This window comes from Pseudorca crassidens, chromosome 9, assembly GCF_039906515.1.
Source record: "Pseudorca crassidens isolate mPseCra1 chromosome 9, mPseCra1.hap1, whole genome shotgun sequence".
Lineage (NCBI taxonomy): Eukaryota > Metazoa > Chordata > Mammalia > Artiodactyla > Delphinidae > Pseudorca > Pseudorca crassidens.
This window is the reverse complement of record NC_090304.1, coordinates 36,729,086-36,749,466: the sequence shown is the minus strand read 5'-3', so window position 1 is coordinate 36,749,466 and position 20,381 is coordinate 36,729,086. Positions and strand designations below refer to the sequence as shown.

The 20,381-nt window shown below is 48.6% G+C and overlaps 1 protein-coding gene across 8 annotated transcripts in view; it reads left to right on the top strand.

Moving 5' to 3' along the window:
• Positions 1-6,214: 6,214 nt before the first annotated feature.
• NAV2 (neuron navigator 2) overlaps positions 6,215-20,381 on the top strand; it is a 403,679-nt gene continuing 389,512 nt past the window's right edge. For 7 of the 8 annotated variants that reach the window (XR_010946112.1, XM_067749641.1, XM_067749646.1 and 4 more), the window contains exon 1: positions 6,215-7,282. Coding sequence is in view for 7 of the 8 variants with exons in the window: in XM_067749641.1 (XP_067605742.1) it covers positions 7,025-7,282 (258 nt within the window). In the remaining variant the exon portion in view is untranslated. The remainder of the gene's footprint in view (positions 7,283-20,381) is intronic. The other variant, XM_067749643.1, reaches the window with a different exon arrangement.

The following is a 20,381-nucleotide window of genomic DNA, read 5'->3' as shown; positions in this document are numbered from 1 at the left end:
GGATTTTAATCTTTTATAGCTAACAAAGCTTTTGTCTGTTTGTTTGGGAGAGGACTCATCCCTCCTGCCTGAAAAGGTAGAGGGCAGAGATGGATATAAGCTAGCTAACTTCTATATCACCAGCATCTGGCACAGGGCTTTGTTCGTTATGGGGCGTAATGAGTGTTCCTTGAATAAATAAAAGTTTAAAATGAGTAAAGATACTTATTTGAAAAATGAAGAAAAACTTCATGGAAAATTAAGTTGAAATCAACCATAATTCCAACCCTTTAAAACAGTGATAGAAAAATAAGAAGGAATGACCAGAGTCCTAACTTGCTCCTCTGAAATAACCGCTATTATTAGTGTGATGTGATTCCTTCCTTCTCCTTCCCTTTATAAACGTATTTATTTATATATATGTAAACACACATAAACATATTAGCAAGTTTTAACAGTAGCCAAACATGTATGTAAATAATAACATAAATACCCCCATGACAAATACTTTTTTAAAAGATAAATTTATTTATTTTTGGCTGCATTGGGTTTTCGTTGTTGTGCATGGGCTTTCTCTACTTGCGGCAAGCAGGGGGCTACTCTTCGTTGCGGTGCGCGGGCTTCTCATTGCGGTGGCTTCTCTTGTTGTGGAGCACAGGCTCTAGGCACACAGGCTTCAGTAGTTGTGGCACGTGGTCTCAGCAGTTATGGTACACAGGCTTAGTTGCTCCGCGGCATGTGGGATCTTCCCGGACCAGGGCTCGAACCCGTGTCCCCTGCATTGGCAGGCGGATTCTTAACCACTGCTCCACCAGGGAAGTCCCGACAAATACATTTCAAATAAAGGAAAAAGAACCACAAAGTACATACCAAAGTTCTACATGATTATTTTTGTTATCCATTGTTGAGATTTTTCATGCCAGCACACCTTTTCTGAGCACAGACCTTCATGAGTTAACTGCTCCAGGCTCTCCTCAGAGAGCCCTGAACCCTGAGCACCATGCACCTCTCCCAGGGCCAGGAGCCCCTCTGCTAGTAGATGCTCACCAGGCCCTGTGCCTGGGGCAGAGTCAGAGGGTAGGCAGGAAGGCTCACAGGAGGAAAGCAGTAACCCTAAGAGGAAATGGGTGGAGGGAGCTTGGAGCATCCTGGCTCCTTGCCTGGGGTCCCGCACTGACCAGAGGTCAGGCTGCTTGATGCCGTCTGCATGGCTGACTCCCAGGCAGCACTTGGGCAATTACCCAGCTGCCTTTGGGCTGCACAGGCAGCTTGACTGGCTGAGTGTGTCTCTCAAAAAGAAGATCTTGCACAGAAAGTAATGGAAGGCCTGGGTTTTTCCAGATTGTCCGTTCACATTGATTAAAGTTGTCCAGGTTCTTGCCTCGTCATCCCCCACTCTAAAGTGCCGAGGGAGCGAAGTCTTTGTAGCATTTCTTAAAGCGTCACTTTTCAATTTGCCTGCCCCCGGGAGCTTTACTAACAGACAAACGCTTGGACCCATCCCCAGAGTCTGATTTAACTGGTCCAGGGTGGGGCCCAGGCAACCCTGTGTTTTCAATTCCGCAGGTGACTCTAATGGACAGCCGAGGCTGTGAAGCCAAGTGTGAGAACTGATTCAGAGTCCGTGAGCGCTTGTTTAAAATGCAGACACGCAGATTCAGAATTCTAGGTCTGTTGGGGATGTGCGGTTAGGGTTTTGCTCCTTTAACCCCCAGTTATTCTAAAGCTTCTATTGGAGTGCTAGTTCTACTACTTGTCATTTATTTCCCTGTTTGCTTGCCCTGTTCTCTCGGTTTTTCAGTTGTGGAAAAGGGCAACCCTCAGGCTGGAAACAGCAGTTGCATCATTCTTTGAACCTTGAGAGCAGGGAATGAGCACTTATTCTTATTTGCTCCCCGTCATAATGCCCAGAGCCTGGCACATAGTTGGCTCTCAGTTTATTCATTGAGTTAATGATTGAGCTACACCGTATCAGATAAACCAGTGGTTTACCATATATTTGTTTGACATTTAGTCAGGGCTATTGCCTCAAACACCTGTAAACACACACACGTGCACACACATTCACACATACTCCTTACACTCCTTACACACCTGCAGGTAGAAGCCACTGTCTTCAGCTCTCAAAAAACCACCCAGAGATTACCATTGGGCATACTGATCTGCACACATCCATCTGGAAAAAGGTAGATTCGAAGCAAGTGGACGGGGTGAGGGGGGGTGAGCAGACTTTCTAAATAGCTGTTCTAAGGTTCTTACCCCAGCTTCTCTGCAGTCTGAGATGGGTGGGCTCTCACTTCAGCCACTACCAAAAGGTGAGCATTTGTGCCAGTGCTGAGATAGGTGTCATAAGTTGCCAACCCATGCCATAAAAAATTAAGGAAAAGTGTATTTTTGAAAATAAGCTAGTCTGATTTTCTTTTACTCTCAAATAAATTCAAGAATGTTTGCTTTTTATATTATTCTAGAGTCTTGCAACATGTTCCTTCTTCATTTATAGTAGGGGTCTCCAAGAGTCTGTTGATTCTTTCCCCAGATTCCTGCATTTTTTTTTTTTCTTTTTGTGGTAGGCTGGGGTTTAGATGTTTCAGGCTCTCTTAGGACTGTCTTCTTGGGAGGTCAGGAGCAGCCAGGGGTCTTTAAGTCAGATAAAGGATGGGTTGATGGGGCTGGTCACTTGCAGGTCAGCTCCAAAGCCCAAGTTACACTCAGCTACTCACCAGTGGCTGATGTATAGGATCAGAAAGCAGTACAGCTGGCACATCCTGACCTGAGGATGGTTCTTACAGCCAGAGAACTGCCAAACTCTTTGGATGATGACCCAGTGGTCCTGGGAGCTTTCGTAATATGTTTCAAATTGGGAGATTTTGAAAGTTTATAGTCCAAAAGAGAAAAAGAGAGAAGGTTGTCAAAGTTGGGATTTAAAATAGTGGGCCGGGACTTCCCTGGTGGCGCAGTAGTTAAGAATCTACCTGCCAATGCAGGGGACACGGGTTCGAGCCCTGGTTCGGTAAGATTCCCACATGCCGTGGAGCACCTAAGCCCGTGCGCCACAACTACTGAGCCTGTGCTCTGGAGCCAGCGAGCCACAACTACTGAGCCCATGTGCCACAACTACTGAAGCCTGTGTGCCTAGTGCCCGTGCTCCGCAACAAGAGAAGCCACCACACTGAGAAGCCCACGCACCGCAATGAAGAGTAGTCCCCACTCGCCGCAAAGCCCACGTGTGGCAACGAAGACCCAAAGCAGCCAAAAATAATTAATTAATTAATTAATTAAAAAAATAAAATAGTGGGCTATCCACAGTGCATATCATTCTTTTAAAAATAACGTTAAAAAAAACCCTGGATAGTGTGTTCTTTCCAAAGCAGTTTGCCATACTCTGAACCAGTGACTTCTTTAGCTGCCAGTGCTTGCCAGACTTATTGATTTAAAATGACTTCATTCATGTTAACACAGCATCTGTGTGGAAGGAGTAACTTTATAGGACTTTTTTTTTTTTTTTTTGCGATACGCGGGCCTCTCACTGTTGTGGCGTCTCCCGTTGCGGAGCACAGGCTCTGGACGCGCAGGCTCAGCGGCCATGGCTCACGGGCCCAGCCGCTCCGCAGCATGTGGGATCCTCCCAGACCGGGGCACGAACCCGTGTCCCCTGAATCGGCAGGCGGACTCTCAACCACTGCGCCACCAGCCAAGTCCTATGGGACATTTTTTATAATTTGAGATGATCTTATTTAAGGAGGAATCTTGCAATTATCTCTTTTGCCTCAGGGAAAATATAGCTTTTTTTCCCCCTTTGTCTGGTTATAATGACAAATTATTTTGCTTTAAAGAAGGAAAATGAGGGAAAGACAGAAAAGATATAAAGGGAGATGAAAAATGTTCCAGGAAAGAGCAAATAAAATTATTAAAGGGATGCAGAGGCCAGGAAAGAAATTTGGAAGTAGACTAAAAGATTCACTCCTTTTCCATCAAGAAAGATGAGAAGTTATCAGACTTTAAATAAGTCACATAAGGTTAAGGTGAACGGTCATATGTTTACCAAATCCTAGAGTATTAGGAAGAGGTACTTTTCAAAAAAGAATGCATTATTTTTCATATTAGTACATATTTGAGGGTCTCAGAATCCAAAAAAATGACCTTGGTACAAATATGATTTAAATGGGAGATCCAAGATGGCAGATACATAGCATGTATGTCACTAGGTCTCTTTCTGTACCCATGACAGACATTATTAATTGATCAGGCTGCTGTTTCCAACTTAACTAGATACATGCACCCTTGGAATTCTTTTCAGCACAGTGTGACAGAAAGTCGGTTAGCTAGAGATGGCCCTTGAGATGAGCCCATTTTGCTACCTACGGATTAGCCTTACTACTCAGTGTGAGCTCCAGACCACCAGCCTGGGTATCCTGTGGGAGCTTATTCAGAAACCAGAACCTCAGCCCCATTCTAGACCTACTGAATCAGAATCTGTATTTTAGCAAGATACATAATTCTTATGTATATTAAGGTTTAAGTGGCCCTGGATGAGCACTGAATGCATGATATATTCATTAGGGTGGAAGCTCTGAAACTTCAGAGTGCTTCAGAATCACTGGGTTAAACACTTGGTAAACCTAGATTGTTGGGCCCCAGCTCCAGAACTTTTGGTTTAGAAGATCTAGGGTGGGGCTTATCAAACAAGCTTCCAGGTGTTGATGCTGCTGGTGGTGGTCTGGGGACCACAGTTTGAGAAAAACTGCATTAAGGCCATGGAAATACTTTGGAATATCTCCATGACCTTTAAAGTCAAAGACTGCAGTATATTTCCATAACTTTCCTTCAGAGGGAGGAATACCTGAAATTGTGTACAAGACTGTGTGCATTTGCATAGAATGGGTGGAGATAAGATAGGAGAGGGAGCAGGCCAGGGTAAGAGGCCTTCTTATTTCTTAATGCTGCTTTGAGAGATTGTTTTAAAACTTTATTTCCTACGATCTGGATAATGACAAATCAATGCTATTGGCATTGAAAATCAGGCTATAGGGTGGGCATACTGTGAAAACCTGTATCTCAGAGCCAGAGAAGAGAAACAGCTTATAAACAGAGATGACTGGGGGGGGGGGGTGGTTTGCAGAAGCAGTAATTTAATAATAGGGATAATAATACCCAACTTACTGGTCTCTCACATAGCTAAGTACCTGTGCTAAATGACTGTAATGAACGATCTCATTTAACCAAACAACAGTATATTATGTATATGTAATCAAACCCCTTCCTTAAACCCAGTGAGAACCGAAGCCTTGTAAGGATGTATGTAAAGTCAGAGAACTTGCCCGATTTAAATCCAGGTAGTTCTACGGGGGTGGGGGCGGGCTTCTCATCTATGAGGGGTCTGGCTTGCCTGTGTCATCTCTTCCAACTCTCAGCGAGGAACCCATAGAGCACCTGGGACAGGAGAGAAGTCCTCAGGTGAATTAAAGTCGAGGAACCTGTAGGGCCAGTGCGTCCGAGGTGCGGACAGGGAGGGGCTCCTACATGAAGCGCAGCAGAATTTAGCCCGAGCCCGCCGGGGTCATGGAGCTTCTCCTGGCTTCCTCTGGCCAGTCTGTGGTAGGTTGCAAGGAGGAACCGTCTTGGGGCGGGAGGCTTCGCGGGGTATTGTATGTGCCTATAAATACTTCAAATAGTTAAGTGAAATGTGCAGCCTTTGAAAGCTGGAGAGGAAGCTATTCGGAGGCCCCCCGGCCCGCCTGGAAGAGCTGGCAGAAAAGAGAAGAAATGGCTGGCGCGTCCTTAACGCGGGAGACGAGGAACGGCCCTGCCCAGACCAGATGGGGGGCCGCGGGGCTGCAGGCGCGACTCCGGAAGCCTCAGACCGTTAAGGTGACCAGAACAATTTGAAAAAGGAAATAAACTTCCCCGGAGCCTTCCCCGCGGGGCCCCGAGGCGGGCGCTTGCGTTCGAAAGGGCATTTTTCAAAAGGTTTCAGGGACGCGGGGGTGTCAGCCCGCGGGGGAGCGCGAAGCCCGAGCAGCGCTGCAGAGCGGCCACCAGCTGGCTTTGTACTTGCGGCCAAGCGCGGCCCCAGACTTTCGGCGGCGGCCCGGGAGTTGAGGCCACGCCCCCCTTTGCAGTGCGAGCCGCGGCTGCAGATTGGCCCGCCACGGACCAATCGGCGCGCCGGGGCGGCCCGGGCTGTCAGCGCGCGTCGCAGCAGCGCGGGTAGCAGCCTGTCCTACCCTGCGCGGAGCCCCGCAGCCAGCGCAGCCTTCCCGGGAAGCGCGGCGGCCGCTCGCGAGCGCTGCGCTGCCCTGCCCAGCCCGCCAGCCGCGCGTCCCGGTGCCCGCGCCCCACGGCCACAGCCTTGCTGCGCTATAACGCACGGAGCATGTGCAGACCCGCAGGCGCCGACGTGCTATCTGTCCGGCGGGCTTCTGAGCAGTGGTGACTGTCACGCGTAGAGAGACCTTTCGGGGGCTCTCGCCGCGGCTCTGCGTAGCGGGTGACACTGCGGTGCTCGCAATCAGGGCGGCAGCTGCCTCTCGGTGAAGACGTCTTGGGCTCCGTGCGCCCTCCCTCTCCCCACTATCGTTCTTTCCTTTCCCCAGCTGCTCGCTCCTTAGCTCGCCCGCTCACACCCGCAGCCTCCCTGAGCGGGAGGCGTGGGTCCCCGCCGCTTCTCTTCCGAAGGGGCCTCCTCACTTCGGAGATGCAGTGACAAGTTAATATGGGCGTCCAAGCCTCGAGTTCCCAGGCGGAGAATCGCAGGAGGCAACAGCTCCTGAGCACCCGGAGCCCTTGAACAGGCCGCCCAGGAGGGGCGTGAAACCCGGCTGCAGCATCCGTCCAGGTGGGACCAGCTGAGCGCCGCGACCAAGGCGAGCTCGCCGGATTGCTCCGAGATCCCCGACCCGGGGATATTTTTTTCTTTCCCTCGGCTAGTGGTGGGCGCCTCTCGGGCCGAAGCCCGGCGCCTGCTCTGCTGCCCGCGCTGCCTTTAGCGGTCGCCTCCGCCGCCGCTGCCAGGGACGTGCTGGGAAAGCCGAAGCCCCGGGAGAAGATGCCGGCCATCCTGGTCGCCTCCAAAATGAAGTCGGGACTGCCCAAACCCGTGCACAGCGCCGCGCCCATCCTGCACGTGCCCCCAGCCCGGGCGGGCCCCCAGCCCTGCTACCTCAAGTTAGGAAGCAAGGTGGAGGTGAGCAAGACCGCCTACCCTAGCCAGATCCCCCTGAAATCGCAGGGGCTGCAGGAGCCGGCGGGGGAGGGGCTCCCGCTGCGGATGAGCGGCTCGGTGGAAAACGGGTTCGATACCCAGGTGAGAGGTGCTGTGTGCCGGGGCACTGTTCTGGGAGAAGGGTGAATGCTTGGTGGGGGGGGGGGGGGTTGGCATGGCCGGATAGGGGACAGGGCTACCCTGTGGGCTGAGAAGGGAACCGTCCCACTTAGGCCGGCAGATTGGGGGATGCGCGCGGAGAGTGGGCTGGCCAGTGGGTGTGGCCGGGTGACCGAGGTTTGCCTTAAGGAGCTCTGTGAGACCGGGGTGCGGTTACGTCTGCGGCTTCCTTCTGGCGGGCACGGTCAGGGTGTTCTCAAAACTGTGCCGCACTGGAAATGTCAGGTTCTGCATGTTGAGATCTTGGTCCCAAGAAGGCAGTGACTGCTGCAGTGTCTGTCTGTCTGTGTGTCGGTTCTGCAGAGATTCTGTCCCTGCCAAGGAATAGTCCGAGGCCTCGTTGGGCTCCGCGCCCTCTGGCCTGGCTGAAAGATCCAGGTAGAGGGGTCTGGGGGTGGCAGTGTACCTGCTCGCCTCGTCGTGAAGATGCCTGCCCCTGCCCCATCCTTTGGGTTGACAGGATTCCAGGCATGGTGCTGGGACCGCAGTAGAAGTGCTCGGTGCACCAGCGGAGGCAGGCAGCTGGAGACTCCTAGCGTCTCGGCTGGCTGTTGCGGTGGGCGGGGGTGCCTGCCTCAGAATGGCGGCCCGAAGCTAAGCCCCTCCTTCCTGGGTAGCAGATCCTGGTGCCGGTAGCCCGGGTGACTGGGGCTGGGGTGGGGGGATGACATGAAAAGAATTGATGACTTCTACCTTTCCAGACAGAGCCCGCATCACCCAGTTCGGCTGGGTGACGGGCCCTAGCCATGCAATCTCTTTTAAGGAAATCAGCAAGGGCCAATCAGGTTCTCCTGGCCTCCTGCCCTTTCTGCTGCTTTTTTTTTTTTTTTTCTTTTTTCCTCTTCTGGTAGGAGGGAGCAGGGGCGTGCTGTATTTTCTTGGCCGTTAGTCAGCAGGGACTTTTGGGGACAGGCAGACCTGACGGATGTGACTGTCCCGGTCAGGAGAGGCGGGAAGCCAGCGGGGGAGGTAGTTTGGGGCTGGTGTCAGGGAAGTGGCAACAGACCAGCTGACCTTTTTGACACTTATTCTCTGCTGACACTGTCTCCACCTTCTCCTGGAGATTTCTCTGATCAGAGGCTAGAACTCAACACATTCCTAGCCTTTCTGATGGAGGAACTGGAGCTGGAAGCTAATTGTAAGCAGACTTTTGGAACTCTGGGTTGGAGAAGGCCCTCAAAGCAGATTAAGCTCCCACGCCAGGCTGATAAGCATGCCCCTTGCTGCTGCACTTGCTAAACGTGTTTGGAAGCTGACAGGTTTGAGTGATGGTGTGTGGGAGAAAGATTTCCCCCAGTGCTCCCAGGACCTGTCTCTGCCGGGGTTTTGTGCTCTGCGCTCTTCTTCTGCCTTCGGCACAGGTTTGTACGTGGGCTCTGAAATGGGAATGAGCTTGGGGGTGCACCCTTGTGAGGGTTTCCCCTCCATCCTTGGAGACGGGGCTGATGAGGTGTGGTGGGTGGTATGCGGGAGGCCGGAGCAGTGACTCCGGGATGTGACACACAGCCTCCAGCCTGATGAGGAGGACCCAAGGAATGAGGGGGGAAAGTGGACACTGGGATCGTGGCTACCCAGGCAGCTGTTCTACCGTTGCCCATCTGACCCTTCATTTAACAAACGCTGTTGGTGGACTTGCCATGGGCAGGCTCTGGAAAGGTGATTCATCCCTCTTCTTCCTGAAAAACTGATCTCCAGCTGCTGCCGGAGGAGCTGGTGTGGTCCAGTTCCCTCGAGACTTTTCTTCTCTCCCTCGCCCTTGGCCCACAGTCCCCTGGCTGCCCCCACGCCACCTGCCTCGCCCTCAGTGGGACCTTGTGTACTGACCACATGGATGGTTTGGATGGATTGCTGAGGAAATTGGCCACTTCCCAGTGGGCTATCCTGGTTTTCACAGCCTGCCCTTTCTTTATTCATGGCCGAGCTTCCTGGCGGCTCTTCTCTGTGGCAGGTACAGATCCTTTGTCTCACTGCCTCACCCTGGCGTCCAAGTGACATTGGCAAAAGGGGTTTTCCCGTCTTTGGACAAGGCTTCCTCCCCCTTTGCCTGACACGGCGTCCATTCACCATCCAGGAAGGCCTCTCCGTACGGCTCGAGGACTGTGTCAGACTTGACACATCTGGTAGTCCTGGACTCAAAACCTGGCGTTTATCACTAGAAGATACTCAGGAGATGATGAGTTAAATGGCAAATGGCACCTGACTCCCCTTTTATTCAGGGGGCTTTGGGGAGATGGGGAGAAGGCTGGGTTGTGCAGTGGTCAGTAGCACAGGCTTTAAAGTCAGGTGGCTATCCCTGGTATCCTGTCTCCACCATGTACTAGCTGGTGACCTAGTCCATTAACCTCTCTGGGCCTCACTGTTCCCATCTGTAAAAATGGGCATTAAACAACCACACAAATTATGAGGATTAAGAAAAAGAACATATGTAAAGTGTCATATATACATATGTTGATATATACACATATACATACATCATTTAGACATGTGTATAGACATATATAAGTAACATGTATAAAGCCTAGTGTCAGGCCACTAGGAAACACTCAATAAAACGAGCTATTCGTATTGCTAAACCAAGAGATGGGGCACTGTTGAACGTAGATCTGACAGCCTCTCAGTGAGAAAAGGCATAGCTTATTCTGTCAAGCCCTTGAGAAGGTATCGTTCAGTCCGCGAGGATTTACAGAGCATCTGTCACATGCCTAATACAGTACCAGCCATGGTGGGAAGATGAGGGAAGTGCCTGATGTGCCAGGCTCTTTACATACGATCTCATTTCATTCCCACAGTAACACTTAAAGCATATATAACATTTTCTATGACAGTAATTTCCTGTAACATCTTCTTTAACGACAATAATATAATGATGGCGAGTCATCACATAGCACTTCCTATGTGCCAGGAATTGTTCTAAAAGACCTCATTTGATTCTTACAACAATCCAGTGAGACAAGTGTTATTATTCTCATTTGACACATGAGGAAACTGAGGCAAGGACCGGGTTAGTAACCCCTTGAGCAGCAGAAGTAGAATTAGGACTCGGACAGTCTGGCTCTGGACTCCATGTCCTAAACCAGCATGCTATAGAGAGAGAGTCATAGGGACTTTCCAGTTACTCGCAGGCCCTGATTTCTAAGAGCACTGCTCTAGCCATTGAGCTGGAAGAGTACACAGGACTTAGCAAAAGGTAGAATAACTTGCTCTAGGTCATCCTGCTCCAGGGTGGCGAGTGGGGGGCCCAACTCAGGTTGGTCTGGCTTCCAGGCTGGGGGTCTTCCCCTCTTCACAGCTGCCGTCCTCCTGGATGCTCTGGCGGAGGTACAGGGGGATAAGACACGGCCTGGGCCTTGGAGATCTTATAGTCCAGTTGGGAGGCATGACTGCTGTACCCAGGGCATCAGGCACAACACGAAGAGGGCTGAGAGGTGTGCTTGGGGCTGAAAGGAAGGAAAAGGCCATCATGGCTGGAGAAATCCTGAGGGCCTCACGGAGGAGGCAGGAGATGGCGGGCTCCAGAGATGGGCAGGAATGGCTGGCTGGGGAGGAGAGGGGGTGAGATGAGCATGCCAGGGAAGGAGGAGAAGCAGGGCCACGCAGTGGTGCAGAGCAGGAGTAGGTGTCGCCACCAGGAAGCCGCACCTTCGCCTAACAGGTGATTGCTTCGTATCTGGGATCTTCCTTTTGAAAGGTAGTCATGAGCAAAGAACAAAGGCTTCTTGCAGTTGAGGGATTGGATTTGCATGGTCCGTAGTCATCCTGAGCATGCAGGGTAGTTATGAGAAGGTGGAAGGATGGTGTCCATAAAAGACCTGTTTCATAACAGCCCCTTGGGAAATGACAGTGATTATTATTATTAGCTTAGGGTTCAGAATATCCAGTATGGTAGTGATGCGGAAAGGACATGGGTCTCGTGGCTTTTATTAGGCAGCGACTCTCTTTAGCCAGTGACAGCCTGTTCTCCCCCAAGCCTGCTGTCCATCGCCATCAAGTGTGAAAAGACCTGACGCAGCCAGCAGCTAGCTTTTAGGTGCAGCCCCACTGTCGACTTGCCAAACCCCTCACGTTGAATCTCTCCCGCAAACCTACAGCAGGGGCTCGACCCGCAGAGAGAGGAACTGCTCTGCAGCCACACATCCCTCCCGAATTCCCCTCCTGGTGTTGGGATACCTGGGCCTTCCCCCAAGAATGAACATTTATAGCATCTGCTCTGTTAACATGGCGTATAAATTATGACCATGTGCAAAGAATTGTTTTAGAGATCTGCTCTGTGTTAGTTCAGAAACTCTGTCCGGCTGACCTTCAGATAAGGAATGCTTGTGAGCTATTTGAGGAGAGGTTAGCCTATTTTTAAGAAGCAGTTGCAGGGGAAAAAAATTATATATATAATATTTTGATATTTCCTGTTTTTAGGAGCCTGGGGTTCAACTTGCAACTCGTTTCTTTAAAAAAGTAATTAGAAGTGATTGAAATCCTCTGTGGGTGTTTTAGATGTTTGAAAAGAAAGCGCAGGCGAGGCCCCTGGGAAGAGAGCGCAGCTCCAAGCTTGCAACCTGTTGCAACTTTGCCCCATTGTGTTTTGATTAGAATCCTCGCTCCATCATCAAAGTTGATTATGGATTTGATTAGTGCATTTTTCTGCTATTGTGTTATTCCCTTTCTTCTCTTCCTCGGTTCTTGGAGGGGGAATGTGTAGCATGGTTATCTGCCAACATGCAAGAATGTTTATAGTTCACGTATTATTGCTTATTCCGTGGGTTAATTTTCTGAAGACACTTTAAGGGTGGGACTGGTGGCTAATTTAGGGTATCATTACGTGTGTATATATGTGTGTATAAATACATCTCCTTCTGGATATGTGTATATATACATATATACACACACATATACAAATATATACACATGGAGCAGCTTAAAGTAATGAGCACATGTGAGCACACACACATCAAAGGCCAGGCTGGGGGAATTACAGCCCAATTGCCAGCTTTCAGAGTAGCTAGATTTGCTTCCCGCTTCTCATACTCCCTTCCTCTGTCACCCAGATTGAAGCACCAAGTGTCCCATTTTATTTACTTGTAAGACATGAGAGGTGTGGCCTTGAAAGAGGTGTTTTAATTAGGCCTTAGTGAAGCTCCTGAAGCCAGTCTGCAAAAGCCGAACCACCCGGTGAGATTTTGGCTTAAGGTCAGAGACTCTTATTTCTTAGAATCAGTCTCATCAGCAGGGAAGGGAGTAGTTATGGGGCATCTGCTGTGTGCCAGGTAGTAGTAGACTGCCGTGATTTCACATATATATATATTTTATATATATATATATAAATGATTTTGTGTATATATAAATTTTATATGTATATGAAATTTAATGTGAAGCACAAGAAACTGGGTAAAATGTAAAGTGGCCCATGCCTTTCATATGAGGAAGCTGAGACCAGAGGAAGTTATCACTTGGAGACAGTTTTAAATGGTAGATTACACTTAACTGAGAGACAGACCTGGGTTCAAATCCAGGCTTTGGGCAAGTTATTTAACATCTCTAAATGTGTCTTCATCTATAAAGCAGAAACGATGATGCTTATAGGTCGTCTGTGAAGAGTCAGTGAGATAATACAGGTAAGTTGCTGAGCACAGAGCCTGGCGTGCAATAAGGAAGGAATATGTGATATTGCCTATTTTTATTACCCAAGGTCAGAGCCAAGTGTGGAAACCAGATCTGCCTCATTCCAAGCCTGTGTTCTTTCTACGCTACCTCTCTGCCTCTCAAGTGCACGGTTGATTACATGGAGGACAGGTGGCTTGCACTGTGAAAGCAGAGGGCATAGCGGGGCTTTGGTCAGATGAATGAGAGTCAGAGTCAAGAGTAAATTAATGTAGTCATATCCAGAGTTGTGAAATGAAACCTCCACATTTTGGTCCCAAACATGCCATCTCTATAGCACTAACCAGGCTGAGGGATCTGCTGCAAACCAAACGTAATGGGAACCTCCTTTGTACACCCAGTCTGAGCTGCCACTGTCAAGGTGACTGAGTGGAGCTGGCCAATCTGACAGCACTGCCCAGGACCAAGAATGGAACAGTCCCATTGATTGGGCTTCTGAATGGTTTCTTATTGTTCTGAAGGCAGAAGGAAAGCCCTCTTCCCTTACTGCTGGCACGATTGTGGTGGGAGCTGAACCTCGTGATCAGCTTGGCCATTAAGGTGCCCCAAGGCATGGCCAGCTGCCCAGTGGTGTTTTACTGATAGCCACGGGGCCACTTTCAATGGTGACTCTGTCTCTTGGTCACATTGTTCAAGGAGATGGACAGTGTGTTCCTAGAATGTCTTGGGCAGAATGGTTCATGTGATTTGGGGAACAAAACTGGGTCAGTCTTTTGTGCTTCAGTCCACACAAGACACTAGTGAGTGACACAAAAGTTTTCGCAGGAACCCCAAGTCGCCCACGCAGAACCTAAAGAATGACTCACGACTTAGTGCTCCATTTCCCAAGGAAAACAGACCTCTTTTGTGTTTTGCAAACAGTAGCCCCACAGCCTCAGGATATTTTCTCTCTTCTTCTAAGTGAAACCTTCATACCTTTAGTGAATTTTGGTTTGTTCCAACCTCCCCTGTCTTGGTGGAAGAGAAGATAGGGTAGGAAAGGGGGCTTGGTCAAGATGATTATAAAGTTCTTTTGGAGCCTTTGAACAAAATCAGTTAGGAGAGTGTGACACAGGAAAAATAGTTATAATAATGGGCACTGACACTGACGGAGCATAGCCTCTTACCAGCATAATGCATAGCTCCAGGCATGCATCATTTCATTTAATCCTCCCAACATCCCGTTACGTAGAAGCTACTTCCTGAGGAGGATAGAAATGACAGCTCTGGGAATCAGCAACTTTGGTTCTAATTTTGTCTCTTTAGATGCTTTACTGCATGACCTTCAATAAGTTACATTGTCTTTTGAGCTTCAGTTGCCTAATCTATAAAATGAGTAGGATGATACTTGCTCTACTGTTTTTGAAGAGTTGTTGTAAAGCTTAATAGAGGTAATTATTATGAATGAGACTCTGGTACACCATAAATACCCTTTATGGAAACCAAGGGCAAGAGAGGTTAAGCTACTTTTCCAACTAGCACAGCTGGTTAAGTGGCAGACTCAGGATTTGAACCCTTATCTGTTTGACCTCAAAGTCAAGGTTCTTAAATAGCAAGTGTGAAAGCACTTTTTAAAAAATATCTGAAAAAGCATTGTTAATACGGGATCAAAGTAAATTGCTGGAAAGTCTCCTTTGGTGTGGTATATATGACATCTGGCTCCTCCCCTCTGCCCCAGAGTTTAGAAATACTGAATATATTCATTCAATATTAAATAAACATTAGCTGCTTCATCATATCAGTTAAACTCTCTGGGATTTGTAAAATTCTAAGTGTTCTGATGCCACAAGGTCCACTAAGGTGTTATCACTATGTAACTGGCAGGGCTGGTTCTGGACAGAGGAAGGGAAAAATGGGGAATTTGATCATTTGTTGGCACGCAGAAACAATCAGATAAATTCAGATTATGGGTCGTCTTTAAGACAACAGGCCTGGGATCTTCAAAACCGATAATGTCATGAGAAACAAAAAAGTTTAAAAGGTACTGTTCTAGAAAAGGAGACTAAAGAGCTATGACAACCAAATCCAGCGAGAGATCCTTGACAAGCAAAACCATAAATGCTGGAAAGGTCATTTGGGAGACAGTGGGAGATATTTGAATACAGATTGTATGTTAGATAGTATTACTCCATTGATGTTAATGGTTTGGGGATAATGTAAGAAAATGTCCATTTTCTTGGGAGATACATGGTGCTATATTTAGAGGTGAAGTATCTTGATGTCAGCAACTAACTCCCAAATGGTTTAGGAAAAAAAAAAGGTGAGCATATCTGTAGATAGAAGGAGAAAGCACATGTTGTAAAATGTTAACAACTGGTGAATCTAGGTGAAGATACATGTGCAAGTCTTTCAACTTTTCTGCGTTTGAACTTTTTCAAAATAAAATGTTGGGAAGCAAAACAAAGGCTTGGCTAAAGAGTATACATCAGCAATCCCCTTGACATCTGTGGTGTATCCATGAGAACATATATGAGGTAGGAGTGTGTGTGTGTGTGTGTGTGTGTGTGTGTGTGTGTGTGTGTGTGTGTGTGCGTACTCACAGTAAATAGCCTGGCCAAGTTTGTTTCACTGGGTTTAGGATCTGGACTCCTTATCTCCTGTCTCTGGTGTAGTGTGAGAATCTTGGCTTAATTCCTCTTCTTTTATGAGAAGGGTTGCTGAAATTTCATGGAAATCATAAGATCCAGGTTGATTTGATAATCCCTTATAAAAATCTAAGATGTTTCCAAGGATGAAAGTATAAAAGAGATTTTTTTTTAATGAGGAACTTTTTTAAAATATGAAAATACCTGGTTGAATTTTACTCATCTGGGCATGAAGCAGACGAGGAGTATGAGTGGAAGCAGGCTCCTTTGTCTGCTTTAAGCTCTTTCTCTCCTCACTACTTAGAACTCCTTTGCCTGGCTAAACCCGTCCCAACCTTCACCCATTCGAGTTCAGGCTTAGTGCCTCCTTGTCCAGGAAGCCCTGTGCCACCACCACAGTCTGGATGCAGTATCTGCCCTGTGTTCTCCCGTAGCGTGCTCTGAGCCCCCATCGCTTGGACTATGGTTGCTTATTTAGCTGGACCGTGGCTTCTGTGAGTTCAGGGATGTGTCTCTCATGATCTCTGCTGGTACAGCACCAACACAGAGTAGGTTCTTAGTTCCTATTTGCAGAAGAAAAGAAGGATGGGAGGGCGAAGATAAAAGAAAGAGTTGAAAAACAGGATTGAGTGGGTATTGAGCACCAGCTGTGTTCCTGAAGTTGCGGCTAAGCCATGTGGCTTCTGCAGAACTCCCTCTTGACATGTGAGCTGAGATGATCCCATGATGGTGGGTGGCCAAGCGAGGCCAGTGTCAAAGCTTTCCAACGCCGGGTCTTGGGAAAACTCAGCTGGTTGGGTAGCAGGAAAAAGCAGATTCTTTACACAAGGCTGTTTACAGCATCCAGACTGGCTGGCTGCTCCACTGGAAGAAGGTCTGTCCGGCTGCGATCATGGCGGTACAGTAGACGGGAAGGGTTGGATGGGCTTCGGAGGGCTTTGGCGGATTCCATCCCCACCCCCACCAATAACTTTGGAAGGGGGACCTGAGAAGGGTTCTGAAGGATTTTAGTAGGTTAAGCAAAGAGGATAGGACAAGCCTTCCAGGAATAATGATTTCAGCAACCACTTATGTGCCATTTCCATACGAAATCTCACTTAATCCTCACACTAACTCCCGTGTTATTCATCTTGTCTTATCAGTAAGGAGAAAAGTGAGGAGTCCGTGGGCGGAGGCCTGAGAAGGGTCGTGGAACTTTTACAGGTCACACAGCTGCGTGAAGAGTGGCAGGATTCCAAGCTGGTGTTTCTGGGTCCAGAGTCTGTGCTCTTAACCGCTGCCTTCTTCTGCCAGGAGCTGGAAGAGGCCTGGACCCCATCCTGGGGTGCTGCTTTAGAAACCGAACCTCCAGACCCTCTTCTCCTTGGAGCCCCTCCCCATTTCCCTGGCCTTGGCCCCCTCACCGTCTCCTCCTTGTCAGGCCTCCTGTGCCTGTCCCAGCCTCTTGCCAGAGGCTCTGCATTTACAGAACGAGGAGCCCCGTTCGCTTTTGCTCACATCTTGCCGCAATCTGGGCATGGTCTCCTCTCGCCGCTGTGGCTGCTGTTCCCCAGGTCAGTGCTGGTGGGCTGGGCAGGGCCATGTGCCTGACAGCTGGCAGGACCTCTTTCCTGTCCTCCCGCTGCAGCTCTGCAGACAGTCCCCATTTCACACTGGTTTGCGTTGATTCTTTTCAGACCTGAGAGTGACGCACGTTGACGTCAAAAAATGTGGGCCACGAGCATCCTGGAGCTGTCAGACCTTCCAGTGTGTGAACTTTGCTTGTTAACTGTCTCTGGACAGAGGAAGGCAAGCCCTGGAGGGAAAAGCACCATTTGGGTGACAAAAGCAGATTTAGAAGAATCAGCCTTCCTTGGATGTCTGCTTAGTGATCTGTGCCTCTATGGACTAGATAATTTGGGATGTCTGAGACAGTGTAGACCTTGGAGGCCATCTATTCCCAAAGCTCCATTGTGCAGATGGGGAAACATAGCCCAGAGTGGGGTGTGACTTGCCCATGGTCACCCAGCTTTGAGGGCAGAGCAAAAACTGGGATCCAGGCCCCCTGACTCCTGGCCCAGTGTTCTTTCCACCTCACTCATGGCAATTAGATGTTCTGCTCTGAAGTGCCTGATGTTTTAAAGAATTAGAACCGGGGCTTCCCTGGTGGCGCAGTTGTTGAGAGTCTGCCTGCCGATGCAGGGGACACGGGTTCGAGACCTGGTCTGGGAAGATCCCACATGCCGAGGAGCGTCTGGGCCTGTGAGCCACAATTACTGAGCCTGCGCGTCCGGAGTCTGTGCTCCGCAACGGGAGAGGCCCGTGCACCACGATGAAGAGTGGCCCCCACTTGCCACAACTGGAGAGAGCCCTTGCACAGAAATGAAGACCCAACACAGCCAAAAATAAATAAATTAATTAATTAAAAAAAAAAAAAAGAATTAGAACCAGCTCTAAGCTATGTTCTTTTCCCCTCCATCTACTAAGTAGTTAAGTATTATTTTTTAAAAAAATTTATTGAAGTATGGTTGATTTATAATGTTGTATTAATTTCTGCTGTGGAGCAAAATGATTCAGTTATACATATATATATACATTCTTTTTCATATTCTTTTCCATTATGGTTTATCACAAGATACTGAATATAGTTCCTTGTGCTACACAGTAGGACCTTGTTGTTTATCCATTCTGTATATAATCATTTGCATCTGCTAATCCCAAACTCCCAATCCATCCATCCCCTAACCCTGTCCTGCTTGGCAACCACAAGTCTGTTCTCCTAATTCTTTCATATTTGAAAGCTTTTGCATTTGGCTCAGTGGATCAGAAAACCAGGCCCTCTTTGTGGATCGTATAATTGTGGCAACAGACCACCATTCAACACCTCCCATGGGCCACTGTCCATACATCATCTCATTTAAGCTTCACCACAGTGTGATAAGGCTGGTGGCATTTCATCAGTTTCATGTATGAGGTGCAAAGGAGGTCAGTAACTTGACCGAGATCACACGGAGTCAGTATTGGAACTCTCTAATTTCACATCTGTGCTTTTTCTACCAAACACCTTAGAGCCCCACCCCCAGGCCGGAAGTCAGAGAGACCTAGGTTAAGATCCTAGCTCCCCATTTATTTACTGGACATCTAACTTCCCCAGCGCTGGTGTAGGGCCTGGGACACTGTAGGCCCTCAATAAATAGTTGTTGAACTGCAGCTTGGACAAGTCAGTCCTACCAAACCTCCGCTGCTTGAGGGAAAGTGTCGCATTTCAGTGGGTCATGCAGACCAAAGCAATAGTGTATATGAAAATGCCCGGCATGGGGTAGATAAGGTCACTTATTTACTGAGCACTTACTATGTGCTGGGTGTTCTTCTAAGCATTTTATATGGATTTACCCATTTAATCATCACAAAAGCAATAACCTCTGAGGTAAGCACTTTTGTTATTCTCTCCATTTTACAGGTGAACCGAGGCAGGTAGACCATAAGCAACTTGCCCAAGGTCACCCACCTGTAAATGGAGGAAGCAGGCCTGGAACTCATTAGTGCTGGCAGAGCATGCATCCTTACCCACTGTGTGGTCCTCCCTCTGTGCTGCTTCTAACTACTCCCAAATCTAGTTGAGGGTGGGGAAGAAAGATGAGGGCACAGAGATGGAAAACAACTTGTTTAAGGTTCTTTAGCAGGAGATGTAGCAAAACCCAACTAAGACTTGCCTTCCTAAAGTAGCCTGGGGCTCTGTTCTTTAAAAGGTGCTGCATCGGGCTTCCCTGGTGGCGCAGTGGTTGAGAGTCCGCCTGCCGATGCAGGGGACACGGGTTCGTGCCCCGGTCCGGGGGGATCCCACATGCCGCGGAGTGGCTGGGCCCGTGAGCCATGGCCGCTGAGCCTGCCCGTCCAGAGCCTGTGCTCCGCGGCAGGAGAGGCCACAACAGTGAGAGGCCCGCGTACCACAAAAAAAAAAAAAAAAAAAAAGAGATGCTGCCTCTGTAGTGGGAAAGGACAAACTATTTAGTCCTGGGAAGCACTCCCAAACGGGAGATGGTCAGTAAGAATCAGTGACTCCCAATTTGCCTGGGGGAACTGTGTGGTTTTCCCCTTGGGTCCCTGCTTCTCACTCATTTGGAATCATTTCTTTTCTGGCTTGCAGAGCAGAACCGATATAAATTTGACCTAGTCCCTAGAAATGTTTACCTGGCTAAAAATATGCCGGCTTTGATATATTTTTAGCCAAATTTAGATGTGAAGTATATGCATTGCCCACACCCATGTATTAGACATGAACTGTTGGTACATTTTGTAACAGGAAACTGCTGGTTTTCCATTCCAAAGAACTGGAATTCGGTCAGAAATTTGTCATTTGCAAATGCCAGCTCTCACCACATTCCACTGCTGTTTTTAAGAACGTCTCGTCACCTGGATTCGGAGGAAGCAGGCCATGGGCGAGGCCAGGCTGGTCAGGCTGTCTTGGTGTCTTTTCTCCGGGTCTGGTGCCTTCCAAGCAACCTCCGCCTGGCTCTCCCCAGGCCCACGCCATCTGCACTGTGTTGCCTTTGGATTAGTGTATGGGCAGACAGGGTGCTTATTTTAGAACTGGAAGGAGAAGAGATGTATCAATAAAAAAAAAAAGCTGGGAAGGAAAAATCCATTCAGTGGTTTTAAAATATCTCTCCCTTAAGAGGACAGATTATTTTTGTTTCTTAAAAACAACGGGATGATTTGCTCCTCGAAACAGAGTTGGAATGAGAGATGTATAAGACTGTAAAAAAGGAGGGGGCTGTCAAGGTGGCCTGTAGGTTTCACCACCCTGGCCTTTTCACACAGCACAG